The sequence below is a fragment of the Peromyscus eremicus genome, unplaced genomic scaffold (assembly GCF_949786415.1).
Source record: "Peromyscus eremicus unplaced genomic scaffold, PerEre_H2_v1 PerEre#2#chr22_unloc_1, whole genome shotgun sequence".
In the NCBI taxonomy this organism is placed as follows: Eukaryota; Metazoa; Chordata; class Mammalia; order Rodentia; family Cricetidae; genus Peromyscus; species Peromyscus eremicus.
This window is the reverse complement of record NW_026734286.1, coordinates 844,657-871,275: the sequence shown is the minus strand read 5'-3', so window position 1 is coordinate 871,275 and position 26,619 is coordinate 844,657. Positions and strand designations below refer to the sequence as shown.

The following is a 26,619-nucleotide window of genomic DNA, read 5'->3' as shown; positions in this document are numbered from 1 at the left end:
CTCTGAGGACCATAACAACATATTCTCAGAATACTCTGACCAGAAATCTGTTCCAGATCACTCGGGGAAAGAAAGGTATCCACAGGAGTTTCAGCCCAGGTACTCTTCTCCACAATTCTCACTCCCTGCACTGCTTCTCCAAAGCCCAAGGTCACTGGTGTTGTAAAGCCCTATCCTCTGGGCACAATAGCTTTCATCGTCTTCATCAGAGTAGCTGGGACTATTTGCAAACAACCTTCAAGATCCAGTCTGCTGACTGTTGGCCTTCCCTCCTACAAAGAGGAGGTGGGAGGGTCACTATACCCTCCCCTGAGACCCCAGACACCACCTCCTGCACTTCTCCCTGCTAACTATATTCGATTAATTTCCTAGTTACACATGATCTTGTGGTCTAAGAGGTGCTAGACTATGCAGAACATGGGAGGTTCATGAAGGGGGACTCTATCTATGGTGCTATGGGGAAGTCATCATCTATGTTGAGTGAGACTTTCTGGTGATACAGCTCTTCTGGGGTATCCATGCTCCTGTAAGTAATCACCCACCCGAACTCTCTAAGTAACCCCAATAAACTCATTGGTCCCCACACCTAGGCTTTGGTGGAACTGTACTTTAGTTTGTCATTGGTGTCCTGTCTCTGGGGGATATCAAGGGAGGAAGCAAGCATTTGTTTATATCTCCTCAAGAAAAAGTTCATGAATCAACTTTCAACACTTGATCTTCAGATTTCCCATAATCATCTAGAATTTTAGTGCTGAAGAGAGAATCCATGGCTTTGCTCATACTAAGCAAGCACTCTATCACTAAGCCATATCCCCAGCTGCAATTTGTTCATTTATTAGTAAATTTTAGAAAAGATATTGCTATGTAGACTAGGATGGTCTCATACTCTCTGTAGCCTAGGCTTGCCTTAAACTTTAATCCTCTTGCCTCAGAATTCATGTACTGGAATTTATGTTCTTTGGTGTGTGCTTATGTAAGGTGTATAGATGGGTGCTGGTGAGCATGCATGTGTGTGCACATGCTTGTGGAAGCCTCGGGTGTCATTCCTCAGGAGCCATCCACCTTGTTTATTAGAGAGAGTCTCCCACTGGCCTAGGAATGTCTACCTTGTTTTTAAAATTACATTTTATTCATTTATTTTGTGTGCATGAGTGGACAGGTAGGCATGTACGTGCCATGCACACATGTGGAGGTCAGAGGCTAACTTTCAGGAGTTGATTCTCTCCTTCCATCATGTGTATCCCAGGGATCTAATGTAGATAGAACATCAGGCCTTTACCCAATGAGCCATCTCACTGACCGCCATCTTGTTTTTTGAGCCAAGGTCTCTCACTGGCTAGGCTAGCTGGCCAGCAAGTCCCAGGGATCAACCTCCAGTTCTGGGATTATAAATATGTGTCTCCACACTCAAGTTTTGTGTGTGGATGTGTGTTCTTGTTGTGGAATATTTAACTATGTAAAGATGTGTTACATTTGTTTTTGCTGCATTTGTGTAATTATGTAAAGATGTGTTGCATTTGTTTAACCTTGCCTGCTAAGGCACCTGATTGGTCTAATAAAAAGCTGAACAGCCAACAGCTATGCAGGAGAGGGATAGGCAGGGATGGTGGGCAGAGAGAATAAGTAGGAGGAGAAATCTAGGCAAGGGAGAGGAGAAGGAGGAGAGAATGAGGGAAAAGGAGAGGGACACACCTGGGGCCAGAAGCTAGGCAGCCACCAGCCAGCCAGACGTGAGAAGCAGGGAAAGTAAGATATGCAGAAGGAAAGAAAGGTAAAAAGCCCTGAGGCAAAATGTAGATGAAGAGAAACAGGTTAAGTTATAAGAGCTAGTGGGACAAGCATAAGATAAGGCTGAACATTCATAACTAATAGGAAGACTCCGTGTAATGATTTGGAGCTGGTTGGTGACCCAAAACAAAAAGCCTGGTACATGTTCCTATCTGTGTGCATATGTATATGTGTGTGTGAAGGCCAGAGGTCAACATCAGGCACTGCTTTTCAGGGGATGTCCACCTTGTTTTTTAAAGAATGGTCTCTAGCTGGCCTAGCACTCACCAGTTAAGGCAGGCTGGCTGAGAGAGCTCCAGAGATCTGCTTGTCTCTCCCTGGGATTATAACACAGGCTACCAAGCCCAGCTTTTTACACAGATTCCAGGGATGAACCTCAGGTCTTCAAGCTTGCATAGCAAGCACTTTATCAATTGCCCCATCTCCCTAGCCCCATTTACAGACATGTCCCACCACACCCAACTATTTGGTCTCTTTAGTATTTGCTCTGTGGAGAGGAAGTTCCCAAGGAAGCCAGAAGAGGGTGTTGGATCTCCTGGAGCTGGAGTTGCAGACAGTTGTGAACTGTCCATTGTTGGTGCTGGAAACTGAACTCTGATCTTCTGCAAGAGCAGCAAGTGTTCTCTAACCACTGAGCCATCTCTCCAACCTCTGTATTTGGTTTCTTCTCTCTGGCATGTTCACCCCTTTGCCTCTCTCAGTGACTGAACCTAACCTCAGACTAGGAGAAAATCACTCAACCCAGAAAGAAATGGACAACAGTCAGGATACTACTCACCTCGGTGTGTCCAAAGCCCGGATGACAGTTGAGAGCAGTCGGCCATCCCTTGAAGTCACCTGTGCCACATACTGCGGTGGCCCAAGGCCTGTGGCCTCCACAACCTTGGAGAAGGCAGGGCTGCCAGAGCAGTCACATAGGGAGCCAGGGAGGTGGCAGCAGTCACCTGTCGTCATGGCCACAAGGAGCCTTCTGTCCTCAGGGCCTGAGGCCCATGGTCCCAGGAGCCTGAGGGGAGGCCAGCAGAGAGATCAAAGGCAAAATTAGTGAGTCACGGTAACAGTTGGGTTACTCTTTTTTTTTTTGAGGTATGTATGTATGTGTATACATGTGCTTGCAAATATATGTGTATGTGCAAGTGAGTGTGTACCAAGGCACATGAGTAGAGGTCAAAGGTCTGAGAACACCCATGTCTGCCACCTTGTTTGAGACAGAGTCTCTTGTTTTCTACTGTGTACACTAGGCCAGTTGACTCCCCATCTTCCAGAGATTCTCCTGACCCCACCTCCCATTTTCACAGTATGAGGACTGGGATTGAGGCTTATTATGCCTGGCTTTACATGGGTTCTGGGGATGTAAACTAAAGTCCTCACATTTGTGCAGCTAGCCTTTACCTACGAAGTGGTCTCCCCACTCTGAGTCCCTATTTTGAACTCACTCTATAGTCAGGCTAGCCTGGAACTTAAGATCTAAGACTTCTGAATGGTGGATTTTAGACCATGCCTGGATCTTGAGTTCCATCTTGTCAGGGATTGTGATGGTTATTTAGTTGTCAAACTGACACAATCAAGAATCACCTGGAAGCCGGGTGGTGGTGGTACACATCTTTAATCCCAGCACTCGGGAGGCAGAGGCAGGTGCATCTCTGTGAATTCAAGGCCAGCCTGGGCTACATACAGAGTGAGTTCCAGGAAAGGTTCCAAAGCTACACAGAGAAATGAAGAACTGTCTAGACTAGGTTGGGATATTGTTGTGGGAAGGGGCTCTCAGCTATCTAGACTATGTTGGGATGTGGCTGTGGGAACAGACTCTCATGAAGAACTGTCTAGACTATGTTGGGATGTGGTTGTGGGAAGGGGCTCTCATGAGGAGTTGTCTAGACTAGGTTGGGATGTGGTTGTGTCTTTGAGGGACTTTTTCTTTTTAAATTATGTTTGTCTTGTGTATGTTTATGTATGTGCACAGCATGAATGTGGAGGTCAGAGGACAGCTAGCAAGAGTCAGTTCTCTTCTTCCACAATATGGATCCTGAGGGTTGATCTCAAGTCATTAGGCTTGGTGGCAAGTCCTTTTACCTGCTGAAACATCTGGAGTCCCTTCTACCTAGGTATTTCCCTCTCTTCTCTTCCTTTCTCTGTTTCTTTTTGAGATAGGGCTTCTCTGTGCAGCCTTGGCTAGGATTAAAGGCTTGTGCCGCCACCACCAGGCCCTTTTTTTTCCCTAATCAATGGTTTGTTTGTTTTTTAGTTGACAATTTCATTTTTGTTTTGTTTTGTTTTTGTTGTTGTTGTTGTTTTCTGAGACAAGGTTTCACTGTGTAGCCCTGACTGTTCTGGAACTATGTAAACCAGGCAGGCCTAGAACTCACAGAGATCCACCTCCTGAGTGCTGGGATTAAAGGTGTGTGCCACCACTGCCTAGCCCTAGGTATTTTCTTAATTGGTTAGTTGAGGTGGGAAGACCCCCCTTGAAGGAAGGTGAGCTACACACTGGACTGAATGAAAAGGATAGTGTGAGCTGGGCACTAGCCTGCATGCATTTATTGCTTTCTGTTCCTGATTATAAATGTGATATGACAAATGCCCTCCAGTTCTTGCTGCTGTGACTTCCCTGAAATGATGGCCTGTAACCTGGAACTGTGAACTAAAATAAATCCTTTCTTCTCCCCTAAGTTGCTTTTGTCAAGGTATTTTATCAGTGCAACAGAACTGACACTAAGACAGGACTCTAAGACTTGCCTCTTTGAATGTCTATTTGCATCTGTAAAATGTAGATGTGAGAACTCTATGATGTGATATACACAACTTAGCCCAGGCTTGGAGGACAGCTGGGGCTTGTGATGGATTTTTTCTAGTCTTCTAGAAAAAGCCAGGCATGGTCCCAATTACAAATCCTACAAATCAGCCTCCATGTCACATTTCCACATGGAGCAGCAATTGAAAGTAACTACACATCTACTGTGTGCCCAGCCCTTCACTCAGTTTTTTCCACAGCCAGGACCATCTTGTTCTAGCTAAGACAAGATCCTTGAGACAGGACTAAAAACACATTAAGCTGTCTTTAATGGAAACAGAATGCATATAGAGAGGTTGGGAGCATGACTCAAGAGGTAGAATACCTGCCTAGAATCCAGTGAGGGCCTGTGACAGATGGAACAGTAATAAAGTGCTGCCCTAGCATGTGTGAGACTCTGGATTCAATTCCCAACCAACACACACACACACACACACACACACACACACACACACACACACACACGGAGGGACGGACGGGGCAGGGCGGGGGGAGGGAGAGATAGAGAACTAGAAACTCAAGTGTTTTGCACAGCACCAGAATGGTGAGTCATTCAGGTCCCTTGTGACTCATGGCCTCTGTTGGACTGTGCACTCTTGGAGATTTCAATTCATCAAGGAAATGACACATGTATGTGTCCCCATAAGACCAGTTGTTCTATCCTCAGTTCCCAAGGAGAGGCTACAGGAAATAGTGAATACCTCAGGAAGCTATTCTGAAGTCTACTCTTCATGACTTTGGTGGAATTCTGCCCTCTGCCTCAGGGTCCAATAAGCAAAAAGGAACCCTATGCAGCCTCATCCTCTTCTCCAGTGTTGCAAGAAGGGAATTCCAGCTTTCCAATCTCTGTGTAAATTTCCTCTAAGAATGTTTTTTCCTTTCTAGTAGCAGGATATGAACTTAGAGACCAGCCTTACCAGGCAATCACCCTGCCACTAAGCTATACTCGTAGCTCTCTGCACCCCACCCCTCCACACACACACTTTTAAAACTTTTCCTTTTTGATTTTCAAAATTTTTCATTAATTTTGTTATGTTCATTTATGGAGGAGAGAGTAGATGTGCCACAGAGTGCATGTGAAAGTCAGAGGACAACTTGCAAGAGTCAGTTCTCTCCTACCAAGTGGGTTTTGGGGGCTCAAACTCAGGTCATCAGGCTTGGTGGCAAGCACTTTACTCTATGAGGTATCTATCTCACTGTCTGGTAATGTTTTAATTTGAGAGTACCTCCAAGCTACACAGGCCGACCTTGCCTGGAGCTTGCTCTGTAGTCTAGGCAGACCTTGAACTTAAGACCCTCCTGCCTCAGTTCTTCAAGTAGCTGAGGTCATAGGACTGTGGCATCATGCCTCACTCTTCTGAGAAATCCCGGAAAGAACAGAAGGCTACTTAAGACATCAATCCAGAGCCAAAGATCACTGGTTTCAATTTGTCCAACACCCAAGACTCTTGTCTCTAAGAATAAAATCCAGAGCCCACAGCAACCCTAATAGTATTTGTAAGTTCCAACTGATAGGGCCAGCTCCACCCCAAGTCAACTCTTACCAGCCCTGCCTGTGAAAACCAGAGACCTAAAATACATGGAACGTAAATGATTAACTGACTTTTTGCACTCAGACAGTCAGCTGACAGACCAGCTCTTCCCTGAGGAGCTCAGCTAAAAACCCAGCATGACCTCTGAGGCCTCCATAGCTGAGCCACCATAGGTCAGATAAGCAAGTATCAACCAAAGTCAGACAGCCATGAGGAAGGCTGAGAACCTGAGATAACAGCCATAGGGCATCGGCCAGGACTGCCTTGTTGTGGACACTGATGTTCTGTCAACCAGAATGTACAGATGAGAGGTCAGTGGGGAAGTGCTGGGCCCTCTGAGAGAATGCAAGCTGAAAAAAGTCCACCTCGACCTCTGATGATTTGTTTTAGATTTTTTTCCCCTTTTCTTTGGTTCTTTTTCTTCTTTTTTCTTCCTTCCTTCTCTCTCTTTTTTTTTGAGATAAGATTTCTAGAATTCACTATTTAACCAAAGATGACCTTGAACTATCATTTTAAATGTTCTAAAATTGTATTGTTTGTATTTTATTTTATGTGTATCTGCCTGCATGTGTATCTATGTACCACATGTACAGCTGCTGCCTGTGAGGCAAAAAGAGGGCATCGGATCCCCTGGAACTGGAGCTACAGATGGTTATGAACTACCATGTGGATGCTGGGAATTGAACCCAGGTCCTCTGGAAAAGCACCCAGTGTTCTTAACCCTGAGCCATCTCTGCAGCCCTGACCTTGAACTCTTGAAATTCACCTTCTAAATACTCCCATTTCAGGAATACCATGTTTGGTGTATGTAGTTCTGAAGATGGAACCCAGAGCTTCGTGCATGCTAGGTAAACTCTCTACCAACTGAACTACACTCCCAGTGCGCTTGCTCGCGCTCGCGCACGCTCTCCCTCTCTCTCTCTCTCCCTCTCTCTCTCTCTCTCTCTCTCTTTTTTCTTGGTGACAGGGTCTCACTATACAGCTCAGGCTAGAACTCTTGATCGTCTTGCCTCTGTCTTCCAAGTTTTAGAAGATGACAGATCTTAGAATTTATACCAACAATTGTGCTTACAAGAATTATCACAATTCCTTACTTTACCTACTATTGGGGGAAGTCCACCAACACTAGTAAATCTGCTCATACTAGTCCATAAATTGCTAAAATAGTCATAGAAATGTTGGGCATGGTAGCACATGCCTATGATTCCAGCATTCTAAACAGAGGCAGGAGGATCAAGAGTTCATGCTTATTTTGGCTACACAGAGAGCTAGAGATCAGGTGGGGCTACAAGACACCTCAATTCAAAAAAACAAAATGGCTCAGCAAGTAAAGGCACTAGTGACTTGAGTTCTGTTCCCAGAACCTGTATGGTGAAAGAGAAAACACACACACACACACACACACACACACACATATGGTGAAAGAGAAAACACACACACACACACACACACACACACACACACACACACACACTGAAATAAATTTTTAAAAAGTAACATCAGCAAAAATGTATTAAACACTGGATACTAAAGCTGGGCTTGTGGTTCAGCTGGCAGCATGTTTATCTAGCATGCACAGAGCACTGAGTTTGCTCCCTATGGCCTTATAAAACTGAGTATGGGGGTACACACTTATAATCCCAGCACTCAGGACATGTAAGCAGGAAGATTAGAAGTTCAAGGTCATCCTCAGCTATATATTGAGTTTGAGGCCAGTTTGGGCTACAGGAGACCCTGTTTCAAAAATAAACAATACACACAAAATATTAGATTGCCAAGCTATCTGCTTACATTCAAATTTCAAACAATTGTTATTAAGTGTCTCCTTCAAAGGTCACATCCCTGGAGTACATCTCTTGGACCACTATGGCTAAAGTGACACCTCATGGCATGGGGTCCTTTCTGAAATGTTTGTTAATGAACCTGTCATGCCTGTCTTCGTACTCTTCAGTGACTCTGGAAAGGTGGGACTTTGTCAGACATTCTTCCTGCTGTCCCCAGCACCCCGTCCTAGATCTAGCACAGAGTGATTGCACGCAGTATTGCTGTATTCATTTCTCATTCCCAACTCTGTAACAAATTGGAAGAATCAGTTAGATGAGCCTTAGAAGCTATCCTGCCAGTCTCTATAATGGGAAACAGTTCTAAGGCTTTCATCAAGTTTTCACAACCAAAGTATAAGCCCAGTAATTATCCTCACTGATTGAAGAAGAGGCCAAAGTTCAGAAGGGATGCTTATTCACTCAAGGTCACACAGTTGGAAAGAGACAGAGACAGGATTTAAACTTAAACTGTACAGTGAGTTATCTGGTCTTCAAAGGACACTAGTTCTTTTTTGTTGACTTATTTAATTTTATTTATTAATTTTATTTTATATGTATGAGTTTTTGCCTGCATGCACCTAAGTTCACTATGTGTGTCCAGTGAATGCTTGAACAGGCCAGAAGAAGGAGTTGGATTCCCTAAAACTGGAGTTACAGATGGCTGTAAGCCACCATGAAGGTTCTGGGAACTGATCCTAGGTCCTCTGCAAGAGCACTAAGGATTCTTTTTTTCTTTTTCTTCTTTCTTTCTTTCTTTTTTTCTTTTTCTTTTTTTTTTTGTTTGTTTGGTTTTTTGAGACAGAGTCTCTCTGTGTAACAGTCCTGGAACTCCCTCTGTAGACCAGGCTAGCCTTGAACTCACAGAGATCAGCCTGCCTCTGACTCATGAGTGCTGGGATTAAAAGTCTGGGCCACCACTGCCCAGCTCAGCAAGTATTCAAAAACCAGCCACTAGTTTTTGTTCCTTTGTTTGCTTCACTTTTGAGACAGCATTTCATTACATAACCCACACTGACCTTGAATTCTTGGTAATTTTCCTGCCTCAGCCTCCTGTGTGCTGGGATTACAGGCAGGCAGCATCACACTCAGATTCTGTGTTTACTTTTTTTGAAAGGAGTGAACCAACAAGGAGCATGGGAAAGGGTTTACTTCTGGAGTCTGGGCACTTACCAGTGATCACATCACTCAAGAGAATGTCTCTCCCTCCCTCAGCAACCATAAACTGCCTATAGATTCTCAGGAAAAGGTACCAGGCTTCATGGTTACCACTGCGCCCCCCCCCCCCATGTGTAATATTAGAGATTGAACCCTGAATCTCACTGAGCTACATTCCAGACTCTTATTTTTTTCCACCTAGAGTCTTAGGGACTCTATGGCTATGTGACCCTGGCTGTACTCAAACCTGCAGCAGTCACCGTGCTCATGCTCCTGCGTGCTTGGACTGACTATAGGCATGGGCCACCATGCCCAGATTCCAGGGCTTTCTTTTAATTTTTTAAAATTTTTATTTTAAAGACTGGTAAAATGGCTCCTTAGGGAAAGATGCTTGCCACCACCAAGTCTGATGAGCTGAGTTTAATCCCCAGAACTCACATGGTAGGAGGAAAGAACTGAATCCCAAAAGTTGTCTTGTGATCTATCTCTACATGTGCTGTAGTGAGTGAGGACTCACAAACTTACACATAAACAAAACAAATAAATAAATGAACAAATGTTTTAAAATATCATGGGGCTAGAGAGATGAGTCAGCAGTTTCAAGTACTTACTGCTCTTGCAGAGGACCTGAGTTTGGTTCCCAGTACCTACATGGTGGCTCAAAACTGCCTGTAACTCCAGTTGCAGGAGATCCACCACCCTCTTCCAGCCTCTGAGGGTTCTTACATAATAGGCATAAATTCATACAGGCACACATACATAAATTAAAAACTAGCCAGGCATGGTGGCACACACATTTAGTCCCAGCACTTGGGAAGCAGAGTGAGTTGGATCTCTATGAATTCAAAATTAGCCTGGTCTCCTTATGGAGTTCCAGGACAGACAAGGTTACATAGTGAGACCTTGTCTCAAAAACAAAATAAAATAAGAATAAAAAATAAGTTAAAATTTAAAAAAAAAAAAAAAAAAAGCACTAAACAAAACCAGGGTTATACTAAGTAACCCCGTCAGGCCTTGAACTCTTCCTGCCTCAGCCTCCAGAGTACCTGAGATAATAACAGACATGTGCCACCATGGCCCACGACCTACATGCTTATCCTGGCTCTGCCACTGATGTTGTATGTCCTGGTTCAAGCTAATTTGTTTTTCTGGGCCCCATCTGTCTTTTTTATTTTGGAGTGTGTGTGTGTGTGTGTGTGTGTGTGTGTGTGTGTGTGTGTATACTGGGGATTGAACCCAGGGCCTAGTATGTGCTACGCAAGTACTGAACTACATCCCCAGTCCAGAAACTGAATTCTAATCCCAGAAGCTCTGCTTCTTGTTTACTGTGTGGCCTCAGGCAACAGCCTAAACTTCGCTGAGTGTCAATTTGCTCATTTAGACGAGAGGAATTATTTTTAGTATTTCCACCCAGTATGTTTCCCACTAACCACATAAATTCTGACTACAGAGTTTTTAAAAAAGTGTTTTCAATTTTATTTATTTTGTGCACATGCATGTGGGCGTACTCATGCAAGGGTGGGCCTATGGAGTTCAAAAGACAACTTTCTAGAGTCAGTTTTTTCTTTCACCATATGAGACCTTGAGACAGAACTCAGGCAAGCACCTTGGGCAGCTGAGCCATCTTGGCAGTCCCTGACTAGCGTTTGAAAAACAACAATTTCAGTACTCTGCACTCTGAGTAGCTTTTTTGTGAAGCGCCCAACTCTTTATAATGTTAATTATTATCCAAACAGAACCGTTATGAAGAGGGTTACAGAGTGACATTAGCCACTTATTAACCACCTACTGTATGCCAGGCGCTTTCCTCATCAACCATCTCCTAAATCAGGTTGGCTCCGGGATGACCCACTTTTCACGGATGGGGAAACCGAGGCTCACGGAGATTCTTGCTGCGCGCTGAGGCACCGAGACCTCTCACCAGCCCCGAAATAAAAACCGAGGTGCCTGAGTCCCGAGCAGGGTCGAGGCCAAGAGTGCAGACCTAGCTGTTCCGCCCGAGTATTGAGCCGGAGCCTCGAACCCGGAACCGAGTTGGACCCGCCTGCATACTCGGGCCTGACCCGCTCTTCCGTGCCTACCTGATTTGCGGCCGGGCCGGGCGGCCGCGCAGGCCCCTCGGTTTTCCCTGGCCCGGGTCCCGGCCCGGCCCGGCCCGTCTGCAGCTGCTTGCTCCGCTCCGGCCGGCACCTGCGTCCGGGCACCGCCCGCCGAGCGGACAGCGCGGCGAACCAATGGAGACCGCCTCTCAACCACATCTACCAATCACCGTGCACGTCACGCCCCAGGAGGTGGGGCCTACAGCTACGGGGACGTCCTGGGCGGTCCAGGTCCCGCGGCGCCGCAGCTTCTGGCTCCGCCCCTGCCGTGTCCTGACTCCGCCCCCAGAATGGGCCCCGCCTCATCCCGGCTCCTCCCCAACCCAAGCTCAAACTGTAGACTTGCTGCCAGCGCCTGCTGCAGAACAAAGGCGCGCTTAAGTAAACAACTCCGCAACAAAACTGAACGTGACACTTGCCAAGTGACTTCTTTACGCTTCTTTTTTTCCCGTTATTTTGAAAACAAAGTCTTGTGTAAATCAGGCTAGTCTCGAATTCACTCTATAGCGGAGGATGACCTTGAACCTCTGATCCTCTGTCCTCCACTTTCCCAGTGCTGTGGGATGCTAGAATGGAATCAAGGGCTTCGTATGTGCTGGACATTCGTCCTTATCACACTTACCAATCCTAGGGTAAGGAGAGATAGTATGATCACTAAACCAGCCCAGAAGAGTTAGGGTGCTGTGGGTTGTGGAGGAGACTAAAGCCAACATCTTTTATTCGTTAACTCATTCATGCAAGAGATACATTTTTTAAAAATGGAGCAAGAAGCTGGGCAGTGTTGGCACACTCCTGTAATCCTAGCACTCAGGAGGCAGAGTCAGGTGGATCTCTGTGAGTTCGAGGCCAGCCTGGTCTACATAGTCAGTTCCAGGACAGCCAGGGTGGCTACACAGAGAAACCCTGTCTCGAAAAACCAAAAAAAAAAAAAAACAAAAAACAAAAAACAAAAAAACAAACAAACAAACAAAAAAGAAAAAAAATGGATCAAGAGATGATGGTAGAAAGAGCTGTGGAGACGGCTCAGTGGGCAAGAGCCCTTGCCTTGCAAACATGAGGATCTGAGTTAAAGTTCCTAGAACCCACATAAAAAAGGCTGAATGACGCCTTGAACTCCTGTAACCCTAGTGTTGTGGACGGTGTAGGCATGAGAGTGGCTGGGGCTTACTGAAGTGTCAATCTAGTACTAGTTTTACTAAGAGACCCTGCCTTAAGAGAATGAAGTGAAAAGAGAGAAACCCATGCATACAAACTTGTTTGTTCTGCTTGAACACACACATACACACAGACACACTCAGACACACAAATATACGAACAAATAAAAATACAATACTTAGTAGAACTTGCCTAGCACACACAGAGCCCTGACCTTGATCACCAGCACCATATAATCTGGACACGGTGGTACATGCCTATAATACCAGCACTCATACATTACATAGGAAATTTGAGGCCAACCTGAGCTACACAAGACCATATCAAGAGAAACAAACAACAACAACAAAAGATCAAAATTCAGAAGGTAGCACTATTATGGTACAGTACTGTTCAGGACCCTGGGGACACATTAACTAATATGAATATTGTGAGACAAACATTAGCAATTATTAAATCATTTTTTTGTTTGTTTGTTAGAAACAGGGTCTTTCTATATAGCCCAGGTGCTGCCTTACCCTCACAAGTGTAAGATTACAACCATGTGTTATCATACCCTCACTTTTCATTATTTATTACTATTACTATTCCAGTGCTTTGGATGGAGTCATAAGCCTCAAATATTAGGTAGGTGCTCTACCACCAAGCTACACCCCTAAGCTCCATTTTGTTGCTGTTTTTGATTTCTTTTTTTGATACAGGCTCTCAAGAAGCCCAATCTGGCTTTGAACTGGCTATTCAGCCGAGGATGACCTTGAACTCCTGCTTCTAAGTGTGGGCATGGCTCTCATGAATCACTACACCTGACTTTAGTAACTGTTTTTGAGTATTAACATCAGAAACAATGTGGAGTCACTTTTGTTCAGTTCCTACAGCAATAGTAAAAAGCCGTTTAAGGCCAGCCTGATCTACAGCACAAGTTCCAGGACATGCTCCAAACTACAGAGAAACCCTGTCTTGAAAAAAAAAAAGAAAGAAAGAAAAATTAAAGCCACATTGTGGTGGTGCACGCCTTTAATCCCAGCACTATTGGGAGACAGAGACAGGCGAATCTCTGTGAGTTCAAGGCCAGCCTAGTCTACAGAGAAAGTTCCAGGACAGGCTCCAAAGCTACAGAGAAACTCTATCTCGAAGAACCAAAAAAAAAAAAGTTTAAAAGGCTGAATGTGTGTGGTGGAACAGGCCTTTAATCCCAGCCTTCAGAGGCAGAAGGAGGCAACTTCACAGCCATATACACATATACACAGCCAGAGTGAAACCCTGTGTCATCAAAAACAAACAACAGCAAAAAAAAAGAAAGAAAAAAACCCCCAGAAATTATAAAAGAGGATATTTCACTTATCCATGCCTCCATAACAACCATAACAAAAGTGATTACAGAGGACATTGGAACTTTACAAAAATATTTATGCAAGGACATCTGCTGAACAATGTTTGCACTGTCTCGGATTGACACCACTCTTGTTATTGTTCACTATCTCCAAGGATAACTGATTCAAAATAACTTATGTAATCCTTCTTGTTTTGCCTTTATAGTATTCTCTTTGCCTCTATCTCTCTAAGTATACACTTGATCTACATATTGCCATCATGGGACTATACATTATCCATCTTTTTTTATTCTTTTGTTGTTTTTGTCTGTGACAGGATCTCACGTATCCCAGGCTGACCTCTATTTTGCTGAGTAGCCAGAGGGCGTAGCTTTTGCCTCTACCTCCTGAGGACTGGGATGATAGGCCTGCATCACATCACCACTTTGGTATCTGATGCTGGAGATGGAAGCCCAGGCTTTACGCATGCTAGGCAAGCACTCTACCCACTGAGTACAGCCCCTGTCCTGCTTTTTGTTTTTTTGAGATAGGATCTTACAATGTAATCTAGGCTGCTTTTTTTTTTTTTTTTTTTTTTTTTTTTTTTTTCAGAGCTGAAGACCAAACCTAAGGCCTTGCACTTGCTAGACAAGCGCTCTACCACTGAGCTAAATCCCCAACCCTGGGCTGGAGAGATGGCTCAGTGGTTAAGAGCACTGACTGCTCTTCCAGAGGTCCTGAGTTCAATTCCCAGCAACCCAGAGGTCCTGAGTTCAATTCCCAGCAACCACAAGGTGGCTCACAACTATCTGTAATGAGATGCCCTCTTCTAACCTGCAGTCATACATGCTGTATACATAATAAATAAATAAATAAATAAATAATAAATCTTTAAAAAAAATCCCCAACCCGTAATCTAGGCTGTTCTTGAGTCATGATAATCCTCTTGCTTCAGCCTCCCACATACTAGGAATGCATTTAGGTGCTATCATGCTCAGCCACTTCCTAAATATGAGCACACTTTTCCATAATCAGTTAACAACCTTCAAGATCAGAAAGTTAACATTAATCCTGTATTACCATATAATTTTCAAAGCCCTTTCAAAGTGTGAATGATATCGTTTAAAGGTAGGGCTAGGTGATAAAGTTCAGGGTGTAGAATCTCCCAGCAAGGGCCTAAGGGCCTGGCTCAATGGTAGAACCCCTGCCCCCAACATGAACAAGATGCTGGGTTCATTCCTACCACCCAGGAGTGGGGATGGGAACAGTTCCTCAGTTGTGCCTTGTCTTCATGGCCTTGATACTTTTCAAAATGACAGGCTAGATATTTTGTAGACTAACCCTTCATTTGAAAATATCTACATTTCTTCCTCATGAAGTTTTTGTGCAGAAAGTACAGAAACAACATTGTGTTCTCAAGATGTATACAGTGTTAATATCCTCCACTCCTGATTATGCTGAGTTGAAACGATGTCTGCCTGTTTCTCCAGTGTGAGTTAGTGTGTGCCATATTTGTCAATAATGCTTTATTATTTATGGGAAAATATTTTGAAATGAATTAAATATTGTTTATCAACAAATATTTGCCAGCAATTTGATATCCATTGATGATTATTGTCTGATTCGATTGTTACTATTGTTCCTGGCCATGTAGGTTAATAAACCCACTGCCTCAGTTTCCAGTTTTACGAAAAAATTAGGAAACAGAAATTAGGATAGGAATATAGATCTACTTATAGTTTGGGGTTGAGGATACAGCTTAGCTGGTAGCATGCTTGCCTAGCATTTACCCAGGTTCTCCCTGGGTTCCACCACACAACAGGGCATGGTATCCAATGTCTGTATCCCATCACTTAGAAACTGGAAACAGAGAATCAGGAATTCAAAGTCATTCTCATCTATATATCAAGTTAAAGTTCAGCCTAGACTACAGACATTGTCTTTAAAATATTTTTCTTTTACACTTTGGCCAAATTTGAGAGCTCTAATTTCTCTCCACCATGAACATAGCCCCTTACGGTTATAGAAAGCTGAGAGAAAAAGGCTAAAACAGATGTAAATTTAGTTGTGACATGGGTTCAGGGGTCTTTTTCTGGGACAGAAGACAATTTTAACTTTTTAAGATTATTTTTATGTTCTGTTTATGAGTGTTTTGCTTGTGTGTATGCATGTACGCCATGTGTGTGCAGTTCATGTAGAATCCAGAAGGACTTAGATTCCCGGGAACTGGAGTAACAAATGATTGTGAGCTACCCTTTGAGTTCCGGGAATCTAACCTGAGCCCTCTACAAGAGCACACAGTGCTCTTAACTCCAGCCCCACAGAGACAATGTCTTTATTCAGGGCTGGAGGAAAATATGGCCTTAGAGACTCAATCCCTTTCTTTAAAAAAAAATTACACTTACTTACCAAGTGTGTGTGTGTGTGTGTGTGTGTGTGTGTGTGTGTGTGTGTGTGTGTGTATGTGTCTGCCATGGTGCCAATTTAGAGGTTAGAAGACAACTTGTAGGAATCTTTTCTTTCTACTATGTGGGTCACTGAGATTAAACTCAAGTTCTCATGCCTGGCAACAGGTGGCTTTACCCATTGGCCCAACCACACCCTTGTTTTATTTTCCATTTTATTTTTATTCCACACTGCAGTTCAACTAGCTATCTAATTGTGGATGGCCTTGAACTCCTGATCCTCCTGCTCTCACCTCAAGAGTTCAGAGATGACTGGCCTACACTACCACTCACGGTTTTTGTGGTGCTGAGAATAAAACCCAGGTGTGGGTGCTAGGTGAGCACTGAACTACATTCCCATTTTGTTTAGCTATTATCATTATTGGTGTTTGAATGTGTGTGTGTGTGTGTGTGTGTGTGTGTGTGTGTGTGTGTGTATGAGCATGGACATTTTTAACCCTCTAAGGCGCCTCATCTACCTCCTTTGTGAAAGTACAAAGAGACTTGGGTTTTTCGTTTGTTTGTTTGTGGTTGGATATAAGATCTCCACCCATTTCCATTTCCAGCCTGGTAGAGTGTTTTGTTCCTAGGTCCATTCCTTTGATGAATGAATAGCTTTTTATATCTTTTTATATATTTATATAGTGGCAGCTTTTTATATCATTTTTTTAAGGTTAGCTTTAAGCTCCATTCCCTCATGCTCATTAAACATATTCACTTTGGGGCCAGGTGTGGTGGTGTATGCTCTTAATCCTTAATCTCACCACTGGGGAGGCAGAGGGAAATTGCTTTCTATAAATACAAGGCCAGCATGGTCTACAGGGAGCTCCAGGCCAGCTAGGGTTATGTAGAGAAACCCTGACTCAAAAATAAAATAAAATTTTAAAAAAGAAGAAAAAAAACCAAGATACAAACAAAATAAACATACTAATTTTGCAAATAGAGAAAAGGTGAGGGAATGAGGATGTAGCTCAGTTGATAAAGTGCTTGCTTAGCATACACAAAACCTTGGGTGCTATCTTTTACACTATATAAAACTGGGCATTTTGGTGCACACAGGTATTCTTAGCATTTGGGGGGTAGATACAGGAAGATCAAACTTCAAGGTTATCCTTGGCTACACAATAAAGGCCAGCCCGAGTTACATGAGTCCTTGTCTCAAATAAAGAAAAGAAAAAGAGATAGCCCTGTGTCCATCCCTAGCACCATATAAACTGGATATATCGATATATCAGTACTTGCCTGTCATCCAAGCACCCCATAAATAGAGGGAGGAGGATTGTGAGTTCAAGGCAATCCTGGCTTAGTGAGCTGAAGGAAAAGGCACAGTGCCTCTCTGTAAATCTTTTGTATTCTCTTGTCAAGGCTGTATTGTGAATCATAATCCTGCTACGATGGCTGCTAGAAGATGGTTTTTCAATTCCATCTTTGGAGACCAGGCTGGCCTTGAACTCACAGAGATCCGCCTGCCTCTGCCTCCCGAGTGCTGGAATTAAAGGCGTGCGCCACCATTGCTGGCCCAGCAAGATATTTCAGGATGATTTGTATGCCCTGCCTCTGCCCTGGATCTGGCAAATGCTATTTAGAAATCAAAATGGGGGGGGGGCAGGTTGGAGAGATGGCTTAGCAGTTAAGAGCACTGGCTGCTCTTCCAGAGGACTCAAGCTGGATTCCCATCATCCGCATAGCAGCTCATCACAGTCTAAATATAATTCTAGTCTCAGGGGACCTGACATCCGATTCTGGTCTCTGTGGGCACCAGGAATGCACAGACATATATGCTGAGAAAACATTCATACACATACAATAAAAATAAATTTAAAAATTTGAAGTCTGGGATTAGGAAATGGCTCAGTGGATAAGAACACTTGCTGCACAGGCATGAGAACCTGAGTTCAAATCCCCAGCACCCATGTAAATACATGTAACAGTGTCTGTCTGTAACCTCAGCACTGTAAGGGGCCAGAGACAGAAGGATCTCTCATACTTGCTGGCTGCCAGCCTTGTTCGTGGTTCAGTAAGAGACCTTGCCTCTAAGATAGAATGATAGAGCAGGATACCCCACATTGTTCTCTGGTGTGTTCAAGTGAGGACTGGAGGGCACATCAGCACACAAAAATGAACACACACACACACACACACACACACACACACACACATCTGTTGCTCACTTCAGCAGCACATATACTAAAATTAGAACAATACAGAGAAGATTAGCATGGCCCCTGTAAGCAAAGATGATCTGAAAATTCATTAAGCATTCCATATTTAAAAGGAAAAATTGTATAAACTGAGGACATGGCCTCTCCAAAGTACAGTTGAGGGCAAGTATTTTATTATAGATATGAGAGTTAGTACAGCTAAAGGCACCTGGAAGAGTCCAGGACAGGGAAAGTAGTAGATTGAACATGGCTTTCAGACTAGACTTAGCCATGGGGGGGTGGGATGGGGAGAGAGAGGAAGAGAAGAAAGGGTAGGCAAAGGAGACCAAGAGAGAAGGGCAAGAAGAGGGGAGCCGAGAGAGGAAGACAACAGAAGAGGGGACCAAGGGAGTGCATAGCTGAAATGGCAGGGCTATAAGGGAATGAGAAGCTGTGGGAAGAAAGCCCATGAGCTGAAGAAATTTAGGGTAAGAGGTAGGATGAGAAGAGCTGAGAAGAGCCAGAATGCCAGCCTGGACACTGTAAGAGGTATCTGTGATGTTGAGAGAGCCTGGAGGCCAGCTTGGACTTAGGTATGTTCATAGGCACCACAGATGGCCATTTGTCCAGTTTCTTTTGAATATGACAAAAATGTGAAACCAGGCCAGTGGAGCACATCTGTAATCCAAACACTCATGAAGGTACAAGAAAAGGACCTTTATTTGTACCAGTCTGAATTACAGTGTGAGAACCACCCTCCCACTTTCCCTAAAAAAACAAAGGACTGGTAAGATGGGTCAATGGGTATAGCATTTGATGAATAAGCCTGATGACCTGAGTTCATCCCCAGAATCCACAACAGACAGAAGAAATGACTCTCAAAAGTTGTCCTTTGTCCTCCACATGTGCACCATGTCCATATCTACACATACACATCATATACATACAAAATAATAATAATGTGATGGTTGTTTTTTAACATAATTTCTTTATTGATTCTTTGGGAATTTCACATCATGCATCCAATTCCACTCATTTCCTAGTCCCCCCATATCCGCCCTTCACCCTTGCAGCATCAACCCCAAAAGAAAATTTTTAAAAATTAAAATAAAAACACAAACAAACAAACATCCTCTTTGTTCCTCTTTCCCACATCTCCAACACCTCTTCATTCATCTTGTGGCATTTGGGAGCCATGGTGTGTCACACAGTATACCCTTTTGTCCAATCAGCTTTTCTTGCAAAATGTTCATTGCAATGAGTCATTCATTTGTCTGGTTCAAGGCCTCTGGATTCTGGTACACCATCATTACTGGACCCTCGTCAAAATTCCTCTTGGATATCCCAATGCCACCTTAAGTCATGGAGATCCTGTAGTTATCATTCCACAGTATTGGGGACTATGGGGATCCAGCCCCTTGATAGTCCCCTCCCAGGGTCCGGAAAGAATCTACAACCAGCTGATAATTTAATCTTTGATGATAAGAAATGAATCTATGTACATGAAATTCTTTAGTCCATACACTTTATTCTTGAGTCAGTTTTTTCTCTACACTGCTTCTGTTCTGTTCTCATGCCTAGCTCCTTTCTTGCCTGATTTCTTTCTACATTTATCTGTTGTCCCCTCTAAGTTCTATCTTAATTCTCTCTTATTAGTTCTGCCCCATCTAGCTTCTCACCCATCTAGTTCCTTTCCATCTTAGCTTCTCTCCCATCTCCTTCTTCCTCATCTTGTTCCTCCCCATCGAACTCTTCCTCATCTTCCATTCTGTTCCTCTAGTACTCTCTTCTAGCCCTTCAATCTAGTTCTTTCCCACCTAGTTTGTTTCTCTCCAGTTCTTACTCATCTAGTTCCTCCATTCTCTTTTCTCTTCTCCATCTCATCCTCAAGTTCTCTCCCTCAAATTCCTCCTCTGAATCTCCTTATACCCCTCAGTTAATCTCTCAATTTCTCTAGGGTATTCAGTTATAAACCCAAGCAATAGCACTCCTCCCCCTCCAGCCAGGTACAGGCTTGAATTGCTACAGGGTCATAAAGGCAGGTAAGAATTTTCCTTAGGCAGTGACTGTCAGGCTTTCTTTTACAACCCAAAAGGGGAGTGGTTAAAAAAAAGGAGGTCAACTGAGAGCTAATGATTGGTTAGTATATCAGAAAAAAAGGAATTTGTGTGCTCAACTACATTCCTAGGAGTGTTTAGGTAAGAAGTTAGGAGTCTATAATGTTAGTAATAGAAAAGGAGGGTCTCAGATAGCACAAGAAATAAAGCTATCCTCCTGACATAGGGAACAGGTGTTTTTTCCATAAGAGTGTTACCTTAGCTCAGGAGATGGTTTGGTCTTGGATGCCTGATAGGTATTTTAGATAAGTACACTGTTAGGAGTTCTTGGAAGCACCCATAGCATTACAAGAAAATCACTGTAGGAACCAGCCAACACACACACACACACACACACACACACACACACACACACACACACAAGCTAAAATGTCACCAAGACTTAAGCCATGGCTTGACCTTTGGAGAAGTCCTTGACTTCTTTGTGATAGTAGTTGAATTACATTACATTTTCCTGCGGCTTGCAGCATCCCCAAAGAGTTAAAACAACAACAACAACTATACCTCTGTGGTAACACAGGCCACAGACATCAACCCAGATCCCAACTGCATCAAACACAGCCCTAAGCCCCAGTAACAGCCCAGATGGCACCATGGTTCTGGATGGCAACACAGGCCACTCAGATCAGCATGGCTCTGGTGGCAGCACAGCCCTTGAACACCAAGGCCACGGATTGTAGCCCAGACCCCAGGCTTCCATGTAGCGTTTGATGGCAACACAGGCCTCTGACTTCAACACAGACCCCAGCTACAATAGGATCACAGACCCAAACATGGTCCTCAGCAGCAGCCAGGCCTGGATGTCACCATTACCTCAGGTGCAAGCCACTCAGATCAGCATGCCCCCAGGTAGGGACCTAGACCTCGAGCATCCACATGGCCTTTGATAGTAACAGGAGCCACCTACATCAACTCAGACCCTGGCTGCCATAGAGCCATGGACCCATACATGGGCCTCAGCTGCAACTCTGTCTTAGATATCACCATGGCACCAGGTGGCAGAGCAGACCACTCAGATTGGTATGGCCCCTGTGGTGGCATGGTCCTTGGACACCTACATGGCCACAGGTGGCAGACCAGACACTATGTTGTCTACCTCTCCAGTGTGAGAATGATGGATATTGTGGAATTACTCCAATTGCTGAGGCATCCAGTCTCAAGGACCAAGCAACTACTAGGTTCTCAGCCTCACAGGCGTGGCCAACTGTTTCAAGATAAACTAATTTAATAAATTTTTAAAAGATTTATGTATTTATTATGTATACAGTGTTCTGCCTGCATGTACGCCTGCAGGCCAGAAGAGGGCACCAGATCTCATTATAGATGGTTGTGAGCCACCATATGGTTGCTGGAAGTTGAATTCAGGACCTCTGAAAGACCAGTCAGTACTCTTAACCTCTGAGCCATCTCTCCAGCCCCTTAATAAATTATTTACATGAAGCCAGGTGGTGGTGGTGGTGGCTATTAAGCTATTAAGAGCACAGGCTTGAGTTTGGTGCTATCCAGAACTTGTGGACTTCAGTGGCAGTCAGTGTGAGCTCAGCACCCTCAGCAAAAGGGAAGGTGCCAGCTCAACTGGCCTGAGGCACCCTGCCATGTGACACATGAACACACACACACACACACACACACACACACACACACACACACACACATACACGAGAGAGAGAGAGAGAGAGAGAGAGAGAGAGAGAGGTGGTTTGAATGACAGTGGTGCCCATAGGCATATATATTTGAATATTTGATCCTCAGTTGGATCTGTTTGAGAAGGATTAGAAGATGTACTTAATGAGGAGGTATATCAAGAGGGGCAGGCTTTGGGGCTCAAAAGCCTATAGCCACACCCCAGTCTGTTCTTTGCTCCCTGTTTGTGGATCAATCAGGACATGAGCTTTGAGCTGCTGCTCCAGTGTCATGCCTGCCTGCCTGTTGTCATGCTCCTAGCCATGATGGACTCCTAGCCTTCTAGAATTGTAAATCTACAAGAAACTCTTCCTTCTATAAGTTGTTTTGGCCATGGTGTTTTATCACAGCAAAAGAAAAGTAACTAATACATCTGACTACCCAAATTCCATCGCTGGAAGCCATGTGTAGTGGTTTAAATGGAAAATGTCCCCCACAGGCTCTGATATTTGGACACTGGGTTTCCAGTTGGTGACATTATTTGGGAGAGGTTTATATGGTATAGTGTCACTGAGGCAGGCTTGGAGAATTGAAAGCTGCACACCTCTTGCCTGTCTTCATCAGCTTCTTACTTTTGCACCATGCCTGCTTCTTACTGCCACACTGCCCTGCCATGATGGGCCCTTGTCCCTCTGGAACGGTAAGCCCAAATAAATCCTTTCTCTGATAGTTGCCTTGGTGTTTTGTCACAATAGAAAAGTATCTAATACACCATGTGAAGGTGAAAAAAAGAGAACTGACTCCACAAAGTTGTCATCTGACCTCCACATATGCACCGTGGCATGTGTGTGCACACAAATATTACCATATGCTTGCACAATAATAGTAATTTCAGTAATGGTGATAAAATAGTTTAAATGACAAAATAAAAGTGTGAGTGAATTAGTACATCTTAATTCAGCCAGATGTGGTGGCACTTTCCTTTAATCCTATACTTGAGAGGTAAGGCAGGACGGTTGTTGCAAGTGTGAGGCCAGTCTGGGTTAGACATCAAGACCTTGTCTCATAAAAAGAGAGAGAGAGAGACAGACAGACAGACAAATCCCAGCACTTGAGAAGCAGAAGCAGGAGGATCTCTGAGTTTGAGACCAGCCTGGTCTACAGAGTGAGTTTCAGGTCAGCCAGGGATATACAGAAAGACCCTGTCAAAACCAAAACCAAAACCAAAACAAAGCAAAAACAAAATCTAAAAAAAAAACCCAACCCCAAAAAATTTCCAAAAAACCCCAAACAACAACAACAAAACCCCTTTGTCTTAGTTAGGGTTGCTATTGCTTTCATGAAACACCACGACCAAAAAGCAAGTGGGGAGAAAAGGGTTTATTTGGCTTACACTTCTACATCGTGGTCCATCACTGAAGGACATCAGGATAGGAAGTCAAGCAAGGCAGGAATTGATGCAGAAGCCATGGAGAGGTACTGCTTATTGGCTCACTTCTCATGGTTTGCTCAGCCTGCTTTCTTATAGAACCCAGCACCACCAGCCTAGGGATGACACCACCCAACATGGGCTGGGCCTTCCCCAATTGATCACTAATTAAGAAAATGCCTTACAGCTGATCTCATGGAGGCATTTTCTCAGTTGAGGTTCCCTCCTTTCAGATGATTCTAGCTTGTGTCAAGTTGACATCAAACTAGCCAGGACAACCTTCTAATACTAACCAAGCCTCAAAACTTATCCCAGAATCTTCCTTCTCTGACTGCAGGAAACCTCTGTCTCAGAATAGTTATTCATATGCCCAACAGTCTCTCTCAACTCACATACAATCAAACTCCTTTTTATGTATAGAACAAATCATAAAAGTTCTTATTAATAAAATCAAACCCAGAGCCAGGTATTGGGATGAATGCTGGAAGATCAGAGAAGCAGAACAAGCCACAGCCACCTCACCTCACCAATTCCTCAGCTGATCCTGTTTCCTCAGTTTGGAAGCTTCTGAGTCCTCATCCGAATGGCTCTCAGCTGAACTGCTGTTAAAAGCCTAAAAGCTTAACCAGCTCTAGTTCCTGGTTTTCACGTCTTATATACCTTTCTGCTTCCTACCATCACTTCCTGGGATTAAAGGCTCACTTCCTGGGATTAAAGGCATGAGTCACCATGCCTGGCTGTTTCCAGTATGGCTTAGAACTCACAGAGATCTAGGCAGATCTCTGCCTCCGGAATGCTAGGATTAAAGGCGTGTGTGCCACCATTTTCTGGGCTCTATATCTAGTGGCTGTTCTGTTCTCTGACCCCAGATAAGTTTATTAGGGTACACAATATTTTGGGGAACATAATATCACCACATTATTGGCCATCTAAGATAATTTTATTTTGTTGTACAAAGGATTTGGAAGCAGGATATTGGAAAGAGTAGGGTCAGTTAGATGATTCAGGAGGGACGGGTGCCTGCCACCACCCCTCATAACCTCAGTTTAATCCCTAGAATCCACATGGTGAAGGAAGAGAAGCAATTACTGAAAAGTGCCCCCCCACACAAACAAACAAATAAACAAACAAACAAATAATAAAAAAGGATAGAGGCTCATTTAGTGCACTGTCCTGGTGACTGGGAGGTCTAAGAGCAACATCTGGTGGAGGATTTTCTACATCTTTGTGATGTGGCAGAAGGAACTGCAATGTGTGAGACACTATAAATGTGCCAAGTTGGGTCTCTCTTCTTCATCTTATGAAGCTGCCATGCCATCATGGAAGCCCTACTCTGATGACCTCGTCTATCTAGTTAACTCACAAAGGCCGCACTTCCCAACACCACTAACATACTGTTTCAGGTGTGGATCAGAGTTTTGAGGACACCCACTGAGGTTTCCAGAGTCTACTGTCCAGGACAAAGAATTGTACCTAGGGCATATGGTGAGAAATAGACAGTCTGGGGCTTTAAAGATGGCTTAGTGGTTAAGAGCACTTGCTGTGTAAGCATGAAGAACAGAATTTGGATCCCATCACCCATGTAGCAAAACAGGTCTCATCCTGCACACACCTATAATCCCAGCACTGAAAGTTGTAGGGAGAGGGGGATTGCTTTGGCTTGCTAACTGCCAGTCTAGTAGGGAAAAAAAAAATGCAAGTTCCAGATTCAGGGAGAGATCCTGCCTCAAGAAAGTCAAGCAGTGAATGATAGAGGATACCTGTTAACTACCTTTGCTGCCCCCTACAGGTATGTGCATCTGCACACACATACAAACATATACCATACACACAGTACAAACTCAACATATACATAAAGAGATGAAGAAAGAAAAAGTTTATGAAGAAACAAAAAGTAGGCTGGAGATGGCTCAGTGGTTAAGAGCATTGGCTACTAGAGGCCCCAGATTCAATTCCCAGCACCACATGGCAGCTTAAAACCATCTGTAATTCCATTTCTTTTTTTTTTTTTTTTTTTTTTGGTTTTTCGAGACAGGGTTTCTCTGTGTAGCTTTGCGCCTTTCCTGGGACTCACTTGGTAGTCCAGGCTGGCCTCGAACTCACAGAGATCCGCCTGGCTCTGCCTCCCGAGTGCTGGGATTAAAGGCGTGCGCCACCACCGCCCGGCCTTGTAATTCCATTTCTAGAGGAATCTGACACTCTCTTCTGGCTTCTGTGTGGCCTGCATGCATGTGGTACCCAGACATACGTGCAGGCAAAACATACACAAAAAAAATGTTCAAAAAAGAAAAGCACTCCTGAGAATGGGAGTAAGCTAGTAAGCTGAAGGGAAAATATGTGCTCAGAAGTGCTGTGCCATAAGGCTCATTTTCTTTATAGGTAATTTGCATTGCACCTGCTTCCCCACATTCTATCTTGGGTTTTTCTTTTTCTTTTCTTTTCTTTTTTTCTTTATGTAGTCCTGGCTGTCCTGGAACTTGCTTTGTAGACCAGGCTGGCCTCATATTCACAGAGATCCTCTTGCCTCTGCTTCCAAAGTTTGCAGGCTTTCTTGAGCTTGTTCTGTTTGTTGCATGTGGGCAAGGGTTTCCAGCGGTTTTTGTCTTTCAGGTGTTTATGTTGGTACTACTCTCTCCAGTCTCTTGTTGCAGTATGACATAGTGGGCTAAGTTACATACTTATCAATTCTATAACACATCCAACCCTATGTTGGCAAAGACTTAGCCCTGAATGTTCTGTCTCCAATTCTAGTCTAATCCCTATTGGATACAGAAGCTGAAGCTTGACTGAACAACAAATGTTTATGTGCTCTAATTTTATTTATGTTATTTGTGTGTCTGTGTGTGTGTGTGTGTGTGTGTGTGTGTGTGACAGAGAGAGAGAGAGAGAGAGAGAGAGAGAGAGAGAGAGAGAGAGAGAGAGAGATATGCATGTGTGTAAGAATGCAGGCATGTGCATCCTGAGAGTCCACATCCCTAGCTGCAGGCTTTTACCAGGCTTACAGTACCAAATGTGGATTCCCTTCTGTGGAATGGGCTTTAGATTTAATCAGAGAGTGATTGCTATACATAAAAGCCATGCTACACTATTACACCAGCAGGCATATCTTGCCAACATGTTAGTACTATAGCATGCAGGGTCCATAGGCAGGGCTATTGATGACAGTTCTCCCCTAGCAGCCTATATAGCTTCTGGTACAATGAAAGATAGGC

At 44.0% G+C, this 26,619-nt stretch overlaps 1 protein-coding gene and 1 non-coding gene across 8 annotated transcripts in view; one reads left to right on the top strand and one right to left on the bottom strand.

Annotated features, from left to right (window-relative positions):
• Nucleotides 1-11,292, bottom strand: part of Marchf2 (membrane associated ring-CH-type finger 2) — a 29,102-nt gene extending 17,810 nt beyond the window's left edge. For 6 of the 7 annotated variants that reach the window (XM_059251886.1, XM_059251891.1, XM_059251892.1 and 3 more), the window contains exons 1-2: nt 10,879-11,161; nt 2,567-2,794 (exon numbers count right to left, since the gene is read on the bottom strand). In XM_059251886.1, coding sequence (XP_059107869.1) covers nt 2,567-2,794; nt 10,879-10,901 — 251 coding nt within the window. In that variant the 5' untranslated portion in view covers nt 10,902-11,161. The other variant, XM_059251887.1, reaches the window with a different exon arrangement.
• Nucleotides 11,293-18,260: 6,968 nt separating this feature from the next.
• LOC131900846 (U6 spliceosomal RNA) lies at nt 18,261-18,369 on the top strand. The gene has a single exon (XR_009376292.1). It is a non-coding gene; the product is annotated as a U6 spliceosomal RNA (small nuclear RNA).
• The last annotated feature ends 8,250 nt before the right edge of the window (nt 18,370-26,619 follow it).